Source organism: Erigeron canadensis, chromosome 7 (genome assembly GCF_010389155.1).
Source record: "Erigeron canadensis isolate Cc75 chromosome 7, C_canadensis_v1, whole genome shotgun sequence".
In the NCBI taxonomy this organism is placed as follows: domain Eukaryota; kingdom Viridiplantae; phylum Streptophyta; class Magnoliopsida; order Asterales; family Asteraceae; genus Erigeron; species Erigeron canadensis.
The window spans coordinates 6,180,855-6,195,205 of record NC_057767.1 but is presented as its reverse complement, the minus strand read 5'-3'; the positions used below and the strand labels follow the sequence as shown (position 1 = coordinate 6,195,205).

Sequence of the window (14,351 nt, the reverse complement as noted above, 5' to 3'; positions counted from 1 at the left end):
GGCAGATTAGTTGAATCCATGCTACAGGTATGTGTGGGTCCATTCTGTGTTTCTGAATCATACTCGTGATAAGTTAAGCTTTACATAGACAAATTAATAACATATCATGATCATAATTTAATAAGTTGGTGTTGATTAAATTAGGGAATGGGCATTCCAGAGGTTTTACGCTATCGCAGTAGAAGGAGGCAATGTACAGTGAAACTTCCAGAGAACTGGTGCAATGACTTTTGCGGCTTCATAATGTGTGTTTTCACAAGATATTCAACCCCATTGAGCTATGCAATTAGAATGAAGAAAATGGTGGATGATTTAAAAATCGGTTCTCCTAGATTTGGGGTGTGTTACGAGACGATTATTGGTGGTGGAAGGACATGGGTGGGGTTTGCTTCGCTAACACACACTTCTTGGTGGAAAGAAACACACATCACTCGTCGTGTTTCATTTGAAGCTGAGTTACCTGGTGGTGGAGAATTTGAAGTTGCACTCGTTCCCAACAACAGTGGAATTGCTCCAACAGATTTTCCTGCATTTCAATGCTTAAACATTGGTAACGACTCGACTTCAACATTAAAGATTGAGATCAGCTTCCGTTCTAATGACAAGTCAGGCAAGTATGATTCCGACACAATAATTAAACCAAAATCGGTTGAGTTGTAAATGTTTGCGAATTGTATTTTAATATTTTATCACGTGCCTGTAATGAAAACATGATAGCACTAGTCATCACATAATCTGTTAAACATTAGCCATCGAAGAAGAGACAATAAACGCTACCAAAGATAGAGGTTTAAAAAAAAACCGGGTTGGAACCCGAACCCGAAACCGAACCCGAAACTGGTCAACAACCGGGTTTGACCCAAACCGGTTCGGGTTTGACCCAACCCGGCGGTTACAAACCGGTTTGGGTTTTTGGGTTTTATTTTCGATTAGAAACCGGGTTAAGTTCGGGTCGGGTTTGGTTTTTGGTAAAAAAAAACGAGTCAATAACCGGTCAAAGTTTGACCCCAAACCGGGTTGGGTCAAACCCGGTTTTGGTTCCGTTAACCGAAAAACTGGTTCGGGTTCGGTTTCACGTCAGGTTGGGTAGAAACCGGTTTTTGTTCACCTCTAACCAAAGATATATCATTGTTTTAAATGTATTAATTTCTTGTTACCTTTCCCACATCAAACAACTAACAATTTCCAAATCACTAAAACTCTTGTACAGATTCATTCGGTACAATTATTACATGTTGGCTTACGGGCCAGAGATGTGATATTCTACCTCGTCCCAATATTCGTGATGTATAAAGATTGTTTAATGGTCTCCTTATGAATAAAAGTTGAAATTAGGAAACTAACTCTTAAAGAGTTAAAGACTCTAATGTATTTTTTTAATCAATATGATGTAGCACTATGTTTTTACCGGATACATTTATACGGTGTTTAAGCGATGGTAAAGTGGCATATGTTGCATACATTAAAATTTATAAGTTCAATGGCTATTTTTGCCGTTCAAGAAATAAAGAAAAAATATATTGTTAAATAATACTTTTAGGAATTTGTTGTCTAGTTATCCACAATGGTAATTTTTGAAAGGATTTTTTTTTTTTATTATTATCAAAATGTGTAAGAGTGTGTAAGAGAGTTTTTAAAAAAAACCTTATATTTCAATGGTAAAAAGTTTTCAAAGCTTAAAGTTTAATTAAATATGAATTTTCGGATGAAAGAGAAGATTAAAGACTTTTTGTCAACCTATTGCTCTTGTTTTTTAATCGATTTCTATACTAAATTAATGTATTTTATTCAATTTTTAAAAAAACCTCTTACACACTTTTATATAAATTTTGATAAAAAAATAACTTTTCAAAAACAACCATTAAAGATGCTCGAACAAGGAAAACACATATATTGACATCGACAATTATATTATAAAATATACCCATGCTCTATGAGTGTAAGGGTCTGTTTGTTTTATGAATTGATAAAATGACTTAATAAATAAATAATGTTTGTATGGATTAAGTTAATATAATTGTTTTTTGTTTATTAAGTAAAAAAAACAAACACTTTTGATGACTTAATAGATTAAGTATTTTGAGTAAGTTGTGTCGTCGTGACTTACAGGGACGGAGCCAGAAAACTTACTACAATGGGACAAATTTAAAATCCGTATGTCATAGTCAGGATCAATCTTCAAATATTTGATGCTTAGGGCGAGTTGGTTTAAAACGCCTCTACTAATTTCCGAAAATACACTCATTGATTAGTTTAAATATATGAATATCATCATATGATTATATAGTAACTTTAAAAATTTATGGTTTTCTAATATTTATACAGTGATCTAGTTTGCAAGAATTAATAACAAGTATCATATTACTTTAGTTACGAGCTTACTTTAAAAATCAGAACACTTATGTTCAAAATGCCAATACTTATTAAGAAACAATTAAAAAAATTAATCTTTAATTTCAGTTAACAATTATAAAATAAGGTGAATACATGCAATGTGGAAAGGTCATAAGTTGATACTTCAGCAAGACTATAGTTATTCCAAAAAGAAAAAAAAAAAAGTTATAGTTATGAATTAATGCCATTGTTTTAGTAGTTTTTCTTAAAATAAAAAAACTACAATGAAGTCCAAAGGCAAATTTAAAGACATTGTGTACAAGACTACAAATATAAAATAAAATGGTCGATATAACATTTCATTAAAGTATAAGGGTACGTTTGGTTCAAATGTTGTTACTGTAAAGAATGAAATCTGTCAACCGAATTAGATTTCGAAGAAATGGAATTTGATGAAATTTTTTTTTGTATTCTTAAATTTCAAAAGAAGGAAGGAATAAAATTTAATCCAATAACCCCATGGAATGAAGATTCTATCCTTTGATAGAATGTTTACATTCCAATGGAATAAAATTTCGCCATTTTCTGATAACCAAACGTACCATAGAATGGAATTCAATCCCAATTCCATCAGAATTTGTGAGCCAAACGCGCCTTAAAAGTAAACAAAACTAAAAAGTAAGGTAAATTTTGAAAGCTTGTCATCTTCCATAGCCTAATCCCCTGTAACACCTAACGGCAACAACCATGAAAACATAAACTGATTGTCCATTAACTGATTGTCTATTGTGACTTAAACAATAAGCTTTTAACTATGTAAAACATTTTTCCATAATTCCGTCAACATCTATTTGGTTTAATTTACTTTTTAAGGGTAAAGTTTCAAGCAAACTCTTAAGAAAAAAGAAAACTTTTTTACAACCTACTTTAAAATTAGAATGAGGGCAGTTGCCCAGATGACCCCAAATTAAATGGTGATTTAATTAAAGTTTTTAAATAAACACTACCTGAGACATGTTAAAAGAATATTTCTATTATATTGTCTTCCATTTTTCGGGTAACATATAGCCATATAGGTGGAAAAAAAATTAAATTCCAGCAAAGAAATTGAAAATTGAACTTTACTCAAAAGGTATTACCAACCACATTTTCCCAGTCTTTTCAAACACACTGTCCATCTTGACACCTTCCATCATAATTCAATATTTCAAAATTAATAAGAAAACATTCAAGATGGATTGTTATGCTATATCAGTATGTAACGTAGTAACATACTAACATATGTAATTTATTAATTTGATAAAGCACCATACGATTATATTTTCATTTATTAAATTGTTAGACAAAAGAATAAAGTTTAACATCACATCTAATTTTTTTAACACACATTTTTTTGGCAACGTCTTTTATGTAAGGTTATATCGAAAATGAAGTGAAAAACAGCGAGTTTTAGATCTTTCCAAGCGAGTTAATATCAAAGCGACTTGTTTAATTATGAGCCCAGAGTTATATAGTGTATGAACTTGTTGTATGGCCACTAAGAGTTTATATCAAAAATGAAGCTTGTAATCTTTTACATAAAGAAACATAAGTTCTTGCCAATAAACCACTATCCTAGTGGTTAACGAATTTTATTGTATATTATAGTAATCCTATTTCCCTTTGTTTATAGACATGTTTTGTCTTCCCAAATTAATGTCTCAGGAATCCTTCCTTCCTACTCCAATTGATTAATTAATACTCTTACACCACGTCTCACCCACTTCTTTGCTTCTAAAATCTCTTCAAATATAACACAAAAACAACACACTAAAAAATATCGAAACACACACACTATCTATATACATCTATCTATTTCTATTCTCTACAAAATTCTCTATATCTCTTGAAACATGAGAAACAAAACAGGCAAATACAATATTACCTCCAAGCCAATTCTTCTAACCATTTTCATTGTTCTTGTTTTCCTATTAGTAATCTTTCTTCGATCATCTTCATTACCACAATCTCATCAAATTTCATCCGTTACATCCGATGTTAACACACAAACCAAACCAATATCATGCCCTCCTATCGAAAACCAATTACCCGCAACTTCACATACATGTAACAAACTCCCAACAGCCACGGCCGAGACACTTGTACATTATGTTACGTCTAACATAACGCCACAACAAACTTACAAGGAGATTTCGGTCAGTTTGAGAGTTCTGACCAAGAAATCTCCTTGTAATTTTTTGGTTTTTGGGCTGGGCTATGACAGCCCGATGTGGGCCACCCTGAACCAGGGTGGTCGTACTGTGTTTCTTGAAGAAGATAAGTCATGGATCCAACAAATTCAAGGGAAATTTCCAAATTTGGAATCGTACCATGTTGTGTACGATACCAAGGTGACACATTCGTCAGATTTGATGGAAATCGGTAAACAAGGGCAGTGTAAGGTACATTGCTACTACACAAATTAATAAGTCAATTATGTACACTTCTTTGGTACTTGTCTCACCATAGGTTTACATCCTACATTCTTCGGGTCTAAAATTACATAATTAGTGATTTATATGTGTTAAAAGGCAATTTGATGCAATTTTGTGATATAGAATACTCAGGGAAGAGACACTTTTTTTTTTGGCAAAAGCGGACCAAAATTTAGGACAAATATAAATCTACACGTGTTATACATTGAAGTGAACATAAAGCTGAGAAATTTACCAAATGTTAGTAACAAGTTCACTTTGGAAGTTGACATTTAAATATGCTTAGAAGGTGTGGACTAGTTAAAAATTCATTACACTTTTAGCTAAAAAAATTTAGACAACTTACCTTCACAATTTAGGGCCAATGGTTTCAGTTTTCTAACCTACTCATGTTTGACTTTTTCCAATAATTGATACTCTATCATTTTATATTTATTTGGTATAAAAATGTGGACATTTTCTTTCTAACTTATACATCTATACTAACTTTGGACAACTTATTATATTTTGTAGAGGGTTGGAGATCCAAGGGAATCCGAATGCGAGTTGTCCATGAAACGAAACTTGCCGGATGAAGTGTACGATGTGGAATGGGATGCGATAATGGTGGATGCCCCAACGGGCTACCACGACGAAGCTCCTGGCAGAATGAAAGCGATATACACCGCAGGATTAATGGCGCGGAACAGGGAAGAAGGGGAGACAAATGTGTTTGTACATGACATCAATAGGGTGGTAGAAGATCAATTTTCTAAGACGTTTTTATGTGAAGGTTATTTGAGTGAAGAAGAAGGGAGGTTAAGGCATTTTATAATTCCAAGTCATAGGGCTCGATCGGGTAGACCATTTTGTCCACTTTAGATGTATTTAATTGGTGTATGATTTCTTACACGACTATCTTTGTATTTTTCTAATTTACTACTTGTATTAACATCTTCAGTTCTTTGTTACCTTTCATTTTTTGAAAATTGATACAAATATAGCTCCCGCCTTTGGGCTATACATATTATTACGTCGACATTTTATGTTTACGTACCTTTTAGGAATGTAATAAGTAATAACATTTTAAATATAGCTTTGAAGGATATGTTTAACATTTCCCTTAACTTTTTAATTTTTTTTTTTAAATTTACAATAGTCTAGGTTTCAAAAAGATTAAGTTGGTATATCTTATAAAAAAGATTTATAAAACCAAATCATTCCACACAAACATTTATAAATTGTCGATCATCGAATTAAAAACGACAATCATTTTTATCGATGGATAATATAACGATACCTTGAAAAAACAGGAGAGGAAAGATGTGGAAGTAGAGAATAAATATAAGTGATGGGGTAGTTGAATATATGTCATTAAAATGGATTAAATATTTATTAGTAGATACAATTATAATTATCTATACTATATTATAAAAGAAACCGTCATTTTTATTTATAGAAGTGTTAAAAATATGTAATATTTTCACTTAGCACCCCTTAAAATATTTCAACATACACTACCCCATAACATTAATGATTAATTTACACTACCAATCATTTTTTCTTTAATATATTTTCATTAACCATTTACATCAATTATCCACACCACTCGACGCCGTCTCCACCACCAACACTCAGCCCCCACCACAACGGCATTGTCACGACCACCGCCGCATTGCGCGGGTAACGTGCTATATATATATATGGGGAAGGTATTTTAATCACAACTAACTTTTATTATCATTTTAATCTTATAAAAGTTTACTTCTAGCATATGTTTAGATGTATATAAGTTAAAATATAACTAGCACGTTACTCGCGCAATGCAACGGTGGTCATGATAACGATGAGGTGGTGGTGAGGCAACTGTTGATGATAGATGAGACGTCGAGTAGTGTAGATAATTAATGTAAAAATATTGATGCAAACGGTTAATAGAGATATTTTAAAAAATAAATGATTGATAGTGTAAATTAATCATTAATGTTAAGCGGATTGATAGTGTAATTTAATCATTAATGTTCAAAGATAATGTAAGTGAATATATTTTAAGGATCGCTAAGTGAAAGTATTACATATTTTTTAACACTTTCAAAAATAAAATGATATTTTTTTTATAATATATTATAGATTATAGATAACTATCGAAATAATTAAAATATACAAGTAATAACCAACAAAGTGAATGAAATAACTTGTTTAAGTACTCGTAATAATTATTGTGCACTATGAAGATTTACGTGCATTAGTAAGATAAATCTTATGCTATTTATTTTTATTGAATATATATATGGATTTGACAAAAATAGATTAGGATTTCTTAAAGTTATCATAATTTTACTTATAAAGTTGAGAGCATCTCAACCATTAGATTGAAATCAAGAGTCAAAATTCAAACTTGATTTTTGAATCTTAACCCTTAATTTCAATCTAATAGTTGAGATGCTCCCAACTTTATAGATAAAGTTATGCTAACTTTAAGGAATCTTAATCCGCTAAAAATATAGAACTAAAAATATGTCTAAAACATTAAATAAATGACACATGGATAATATTTATTCTCTTTTTTAATCTTCACATTTAATCATATCATATGTCAATATTAGATTTTTTACACATCTTTAAGCCTAGTAATTAGACACATCAAACATTTTTCTTATTTTATAGTAATACTTGCAATAAACAGACCTTATTTCTATTATTTTTACCAAATGAGCTAACCAATATTATCATTTTTTCCTAATTGTTGTTAGTGAATAATACATACTATTATTACAAAAACAGCAAAAAATAACTATTTATCATTTCTGGAGTATTAATTTTTTTGTTTTATTTTTATCAAAATCCAATAAACTAAAATAGTAGAGTTTTCCTACCTACAACTTATGACACCATCTAACACTTCTCAATTAACTAATCAAGTATTGTCATTTCATAGTTAGCTTGAATCTCATTATCCATGGATGTTAGGAAATTAATGAATATTCTATGATCTTAATTAATGGGATGTTAGGAACTAGGAAGTGTAGACTTGATAGCTTAACAAAAATTTGTAAACGAATCCCTAAAATTTGGGTTGAATAATTGTCACTTAAAGGTATATCTTACCTTATCTCCAAACAAAATAAATTAAACGGTGCAGATCTGATAGCATAACGACACTTCGCATGTGCTTTTTAATCATATCAACTCTAACATTGATTAAACCAATTCCTTTTCTATCAACTCTTTTTTTGTATGGTGTGAATTAAACCAATTCCTTTTCGGATGTCGCTAATAAATATTATTTAGGAAACTAAATTCTCTTAAAAATACCTCTAAAAAATCTTTGTAACAATATGATTGTGATATTTCACAAAACCAATTGATGAGATTATGAGAGAAAAATTAATGGAATGTATGATAATTAAGAAGATTATTAAAAAGATTTTTAAGTCCCTATTATTTATTTATGTCATCATCTACCAATAAACTAAAACAGAATTAAGATGTTTTTGAAACAACGTGTGACGTAATCTTTGATTAACACGTATTTATTTAATTTATTTATTTTATTAAATTAGTTTTTGTAATTGTATATAGATTAAATTTCTTTATCAGACTTACATTCTTATAATTGAACTTTAACTATTGACTTTTAAGTACAAAACACATTATAACCTTATTTGATTGATCGTTTTCACATTAATAAGTTTTTTTAACATGAAGATTTCAATATTTTGAGTTTACGATCCAAAATCACAAGGCTATTTGCCGTCATTCACTATGCTTATAATTCTGATGTAATTGAAAAAATTTAAGGTAAATCCAAAACTCTAACTAAACATATATTATATTTATCATTACTGTTTATTATAATTTAGTTTCGATCATCGGTTTACTTTGACCATAATTTATTTCATACCCACGAATCATGTATGGGGCATATTCGAATTTTCTTTATAATACAATCTTTATAGCTATTGTACATCGTACAGTTATTAGTACTAGTATAACTATATAAGGCAAACATTAAGCTAGTATATATTTGTGTGTTGTTTTTATAGCTAAAATTACACGATATAAGATCATATGGGAAATCTGTTACGGGAGTTTTGAAAGGCATTTAGGAGCTAAAAACTTGAGTTTCTTTTTTTAAAATGATAATGAGAGCTTTTACCAACAATTTAGTATATGTATAAGAATTTGTACATTGTATATTAAAAACCATCCTCTAAATTTTTAAAAAACAAAGTATACATTTTTATGCACCCAATTAGTTTTTACTGACAGCTTAAGAACTGTCATTAACAAAACCCAAGAAAAACACTAGCCTTTTTTGGATTGGTAGTATTAAAAAGCTCGAAGCTCGTAATAACCCTCTAAGATCTGTAATAAGAGTTCATAAAAAATATTAAAAAAAAAGTTTGAAAAAGAAGTTTCATTTTCTAGTTTCAGCCACAAGCTTCAATTCCAGACTTTATCAACAGCCCAGAGTTCTTTCTCTTTTTTATTTTTCCCGAACATACCCATAACTTAAATTTTGTTCAAAGCTAGTAGCAATATTTTTATTTGTCTGAACTCACTCTGCAAAGTTGGCGTGACTAAAGTCTGTTTTCTTCTATAAACTTAAACGGCTAATAAAAATATTCCAACTTGGCAAATTTCAGAATAACTCTATTAGCGTAGAGAAGAAACCTTAAAGCTTGTAGGTCTATTTCTTCGAGCATACATCAACTTTAAAGAGTTGATAAAATTAGATACAGATAAAAACCGTCGTTATCTTCTTTTCAACCTTTTACTTACCTTTTACTTGACTAAATCATTGTTATCAAATAATAATGTCACATACATCTGTTGATGAGTTGACCATTGCTTCAAAATGAATACAATACTCATCGCCACCTAATTATGTGTACTTAAATATATAAAAATTTATAGCCATGGTGTCACACGTTGAGATTCTTCTTTGAAAAGAAAATTATCATTGCTTCACCAATGATTCATTATGATACTTATACACATTATATAATCTTTGCATAGAAAATGGTATCATGATTGCATATTCATATAGACCGGAACAAGAACATGGCTTTAACTAACTACGCAAACGTCGTTAATTCGGATTGGTTTCCTACTTCTCTTCGCCTAGTGAATAAAGAAGATATTAGCAACCAAATGAACAAAATACTTTGGGTTGAATCTGAAATTACCCTTAAGCTAATATAGAATTAGATGTTAAGGATTAAAAAAAAGACCATCGAACGGGTTCATGGAATCCAAAGTTTTAAAATTCATTACAGATACAAAAACCAGAAGAGAATCTTTATAACCACAATGCCAATACCTAGATAGAAGGTTATAAAAGCATCATAGAACGGAAACTGAATTATCTTGAACCATCAGATATGTCTGACACGATGATTGGATCCTTATCACCCTTAAGAACGAACTGGGGGAGGACCACCAGCACCACCTGGGCGTGGAGCTTGACCTGGCTTGGGGCCATCATCCTGAAAAAAAAAGAATTCAGTGATTAAACCATGAAAGTATACCAGGAGATAGCAATTTAACACAACAAAAGAGACATATATAAAGCTTTTACTGTAGTAATATACTAACAATTTTTTGTAAGAGATGGGAAAAGAGGTCAGATGCGTCAAAAAAACAGGATGTTAGTTTTTAGTATATTTTACTTTTAATGAAGTAACATACCAACATATTTTTTGTAATCAGTTATTAGCAGATTAGTTGGTTGATAATGTTTAGTATCAACAAGGCACAAACACATTACCCAGCCCATCAATCCCACCCATTTGCCACCTCTACAAGAAACATTGGAGTCTTAACTAACTTTTGCCAAGTTCACAATATAATATATACAATGTCGAGAGGACATTACATAAAAAGCTTTAATCTAACAAAAGTCTATTCCAATGAAACTCTTGTAAACTATAACTTCATATTGGAAACGCTTAGAATTGTACAAGCTAAAAACCCCATTATAAGTTGCAATCAACTACTCTTTACTCATGATGGGCCCATCACTAACAAAAAACATGAGTGCATTTGAGGGAACATACAAGACAAGTTAACATTAAAGAAGCTAAAGAAAGATCATGATAAAATAGAGTAGCAATTAAAACTTTAATCAAGCTAACTTTAAAGAAGTTGAATCAGGTACATCACATTATGACTTGCTGGTAACCAACCAAATCATAAAGAGAATATATATAATCATTAACTACATCAACAAAAAAAGTTCGCCACTTTCCAGTTTAAACCACCTTACACCTTTTTTAACAGTCAGTTCAACAAGAAGACTAATTGTACAGATATTTATATACAACCATCTGAAGAAAGACTATATATACAATGATCCTGATAAAATATCCTTAACACTAAAAAACTATACATGAAAGAGTTAAGCAAAATCACAACCAATAAAAAGTGACTTGTGACACTTTAATAAGGTTCATTATGTTAGTTATGTTGGTTCAAACTGGGTATCACTGCTTAGCTGCATATTTGGTTTGTAGTTTTTTGGGAATGTATATATAATAGAAACCTCTCATCGCTATGTGTTCCTCTGTAATGTTGTCTTTCAAACAACAAGTTAGCGCATATCAAAAGTTATTCTAAGTTAAAGTTACCAAATTCAAAGGACAATCAGACATCTTATTTTCAAATAGGAAAATGGGAAGCATAAAGTGTGAGGGGTAACTAAGCATAAAGATATATCTTTTAAAGGCATATAGATTAATAGATATATCAAGTTACACTTTACTAAATGTGAGTATGTGACCACTAAATGCCAATTGTAACTAAGCATACAGATATATCGCTTATATGCATATATCTCAAAATTATAAAACAGGAACAAGGTGCAACAAAAATTGATACTTAGCGAAATAGAACAAATAAGAATCTTTAACCATGCTTTCTTCCAGAAACCAATATTTTACCAAAAAAATAATATCTTACGAAAAATAGAGATGACAATATGGATATGATGCATACCCTTGGGCGAGTGAATCTCTTTGGGGGCTCACGGTTCCTCCTTTCAGTTCGAGAACGGACCCTGACAACCTTGGAGTGAATAGCACAAGAGACACAGTACTGCATCTTCAGATACAACTTTGGAAGAGTGTACTCTAAATGAAACATACAAAATGCTGTCAGACTCACCAAAAAATAACTTTCATAATTTAATAAACTAAAAAGTTAAAAAGACTTACGGTCAAATGCACAAGCTTCTTGAACATCCCTAACAGCAGCTTGCTCCACAATGTTCCTCACAAGAAATCTCTTGATAGCCTTGTCCTGATAACAACCATATATATATCAAAAACAGAACGGTAATCTATCTATATAAACAGAAACAGTGTTCAGAGCCCTTTTACCAAAGAAACGTAGCCACTAATTTAACATACTAATATAGATCATAAAGAAACTGCCAATGACCCCTAGCCCAATGGTTAGAGTGAGATAAGATACTGTCTTTGGTGAGAGGTCCCATGTTCGATAATGGGCACTAACGAGTAATGTGTAGGTAGTGTAAAAGGTGTATAGTAACATCCAACCAAATAAAAAGAAACTCATACTTCTTCAATGTCACAAAATGAGACCCAAGTTACATTTTAATTGCTTTGTATAAGTTATACTGTATAGCAAACAATACCCAACTAAACACTCTAAAGCTAATAAACACATTACGATTTACACAAGAGCGAAAATAATTACACCAACACGCTAACCCAAATATTTTACTAGAATTCAAAAGTTTCAGTTTCCCATAAACGAAAATAGACCAGTTTTGTTACAAAAGCCATATTCTAGTTCCTAAACATATAACATAACACATACCTTTCACATAGTATATCTTTATCAGAGAAATATTTGTGTTACAGAAACAAAATGTCACATTTCCCTAAGAGTGACCTAGATATGCACATTTGTGTCATTCATTCATATCAACAATACCCACATTACCAGCAGTTCAGATAACAAAAAAAAAAAAAAAAGTAACAATTTCACACACTAAAATAAAATACCAACAAAATAATCCACCAACAAATTACTTAAAAAAAAATGAAAAGACAGAATTTCAACTAACAAAATAACAAAATATCAAAACCCAGATCATCATATATAACACTTAAAAATATAAAATAAAATAATTATTAAAAAAGAAACAGAAAAAGGGACCTTAGGGCAGCACTTTCCACAGTTAGAGCAACGAATGAATTTAACATGGCCACGTCCATGTTTGTTCCTTCCTCCATTCCTTCTCTTGAAAGTCTACAATTACACAATTCATATTATATTATTATTTTATTATATGTATATATGTATATTGTTATACATTTTTTATAAAAATAAAAATTATGTAAAGAAAAGAGTAATAAATAAAAGAAACAAACCATATTGTTGCCCTCGAAAGATTTTGAAGCGGCCGTCAATGAAGGATTCCGGCAGATAGATGTATAGCTAAGTTGTTGTTATTGTGAGGTGTTGAAAATTAGGGTTTTATATTTCGGCAACACTATTTTTGTTTAGCCCATTATCACAGAATATGTGTGTTTTTATGTGAGAGAAGTGGGCTTCTTCTTGGGCCTTTGAAGTCTACATTTTTGTCCAAATTTCTTTGTTTTAAGAATTTACTGAGCATTTAAAATAAAAAAATGGGTTTCTATATTTTTTTTATTTTTTGAATGGCGAATGGGTTTCTATATTAAGTTATTAACTTTGACATCGGTTATAATGATTAGTTTTATTAGTTATATGCCTGCGCGATACAGCGGTGCGGTGGTAGTGGCGGCAATGGTAGTGGCGTGATTATTAATATAAAAGTAATTGATATAAAAAAAAAGGTATTATGGTTATTTTAAGGGTTAAGAGACGTATGTTGTAAATAATAATTATATTAAGGGTATTATAGCTGTATTAGGTGGAGATATTTAATATAGTGAATAAATGAAATGGGTAATTTAGGTAAATCAAGTTATTTTTTAATAAACTATAAAAACCAAATGCTTTATAAAATAGTTAGATTTAGATTAAGATAAAAGATCTCTGATTCAAAACATGTTAGCCCCAATTAGGCCGTTTATTTCTAAGCCAACAAGATTCGTCTTTCATGACTATGGATAACAGGTAAAAAAAAATTGCATATGACAATTGATTATGTTTAGAAGTCAATTAATATTTATAATTTATGTATAAGAATTGTTTAAAATGTGAATTTTAGTTTGATAGTTATGACTACTCATTGAGTATTGAGTGAGCAATATTATCAACGTATAAAACTATAAATTCATGTTTCCACTTTTAAGCATTTTCTAGCATCTGCTCTTGCCAAGTTACCTCCTAACGAACATATACCAACAAACATGAGTAAACAAAAGTTCATGATCATGAAGTTGAACGAACGGAGGTGTGCTTATGTTCAACGAACAAATTTTTTGTTTATGTTCGTAAATGAAATTCCTGCCAAACGTCATGAACTATATCTTGAACGGTCAATTCGTTTACGTTGGACGCAAATACTTGGCGACAACACTTGTGTTGTGTTTCTACTTTAGT

At 30.7% G+C, this 14,351-nt stretch overlaps 2 protein-coding genes across 2 annotated transcripts; one reads left to right on the top strand and one right to left on the bottom strand.

The window, feature by feature from the left end:
• The first annotated feature begins 4,166 nt into the window (after nucleotides 1-4,166).
• On the top strand, nucleotides 4,167-5,826 carry LOC122608085 (glucuronoxylan 4-O-methyltransferase 3-like). The gene is made up of 2 exons (XM_043781172.1): nucleotides 4,167-4,775; nucleotides 5,322-5,826. The coding sequence occupies exons 1-2, from the start codon at nucleotides 4,227-4,229 to the stop codon at nucleotides 5,667-5,669; spliced, it is 897 nt and encodes a 298-aa protein (XP_043637107.1). The 5' UTR covers nucleotides 4,167-4,226; the 3' UTR covers nucleotides 5,670-5,826.
• A 4,185-nt stretch (nucleotides 5,827-10,011) lies between these two features.
• LOC122606933 (40S ribosomal protein S26-1-like) lies at nucleotides 10,012-13,324 on the bottom strand. Its single transcript, XM_043779828.1, has 5 exons — nucleotides 13,190-13,324; nucleotides 12,975-13,067; nucleotides 12,005-12,089; nucleotides 11,787-11,920; nucleotides 10,012-10,279 (listed from the first exon to the last, which is right to left on the bottom strand). Exons 1-5 carry the CDS (start codon nucleotides 13,190-13,192, stop codon nucleotides 10,208-10,210), a joined length of 387 nt encoding a protein of 128 aa, XP_043635763.1. The 5' UTR covers nucleotides 13,193-13,324; the 3' UTR covers nucleotides 10,012-10,207.
• Nucleotides 13,325-14,351: the final 1,027 nt, after the last annotated feature.

Bases quoted from the DNA above. Each gene is read 5' to 3' on its own strand.
- LOC122606933 (XM_043779828.1), bottom strand. The intron at 12,090-12,974 runs GTCCCTTTTTCT...GGTTGTTATCAG, and splicing joins GTGGAAAGTGCTGCCCTAAG to GACAAGGCTATCAAGAGATT. The intron at 11,921-12,004 runs GTAAGTCTTTTT...TGTTTCATTTAG, and splicing joins AGAAGCTTGTGCATTTGACC to AGTACACTCTTCCAAAGTTG.
- LOC122608085 (XM_043781172.1), top strand. From the start codon at position 4,227: ATGAGAAACAAAACAGGCAAATACAATATTACCTCCAAGCCAATTCTT. The intron at 4,776-5,321 runs GTACATTGCTAC...TATATTTTGTAG, and splicing joins GTAAACAAGGGCAGTGTAAG to AGGGTTGGAGATCCAAGGGA.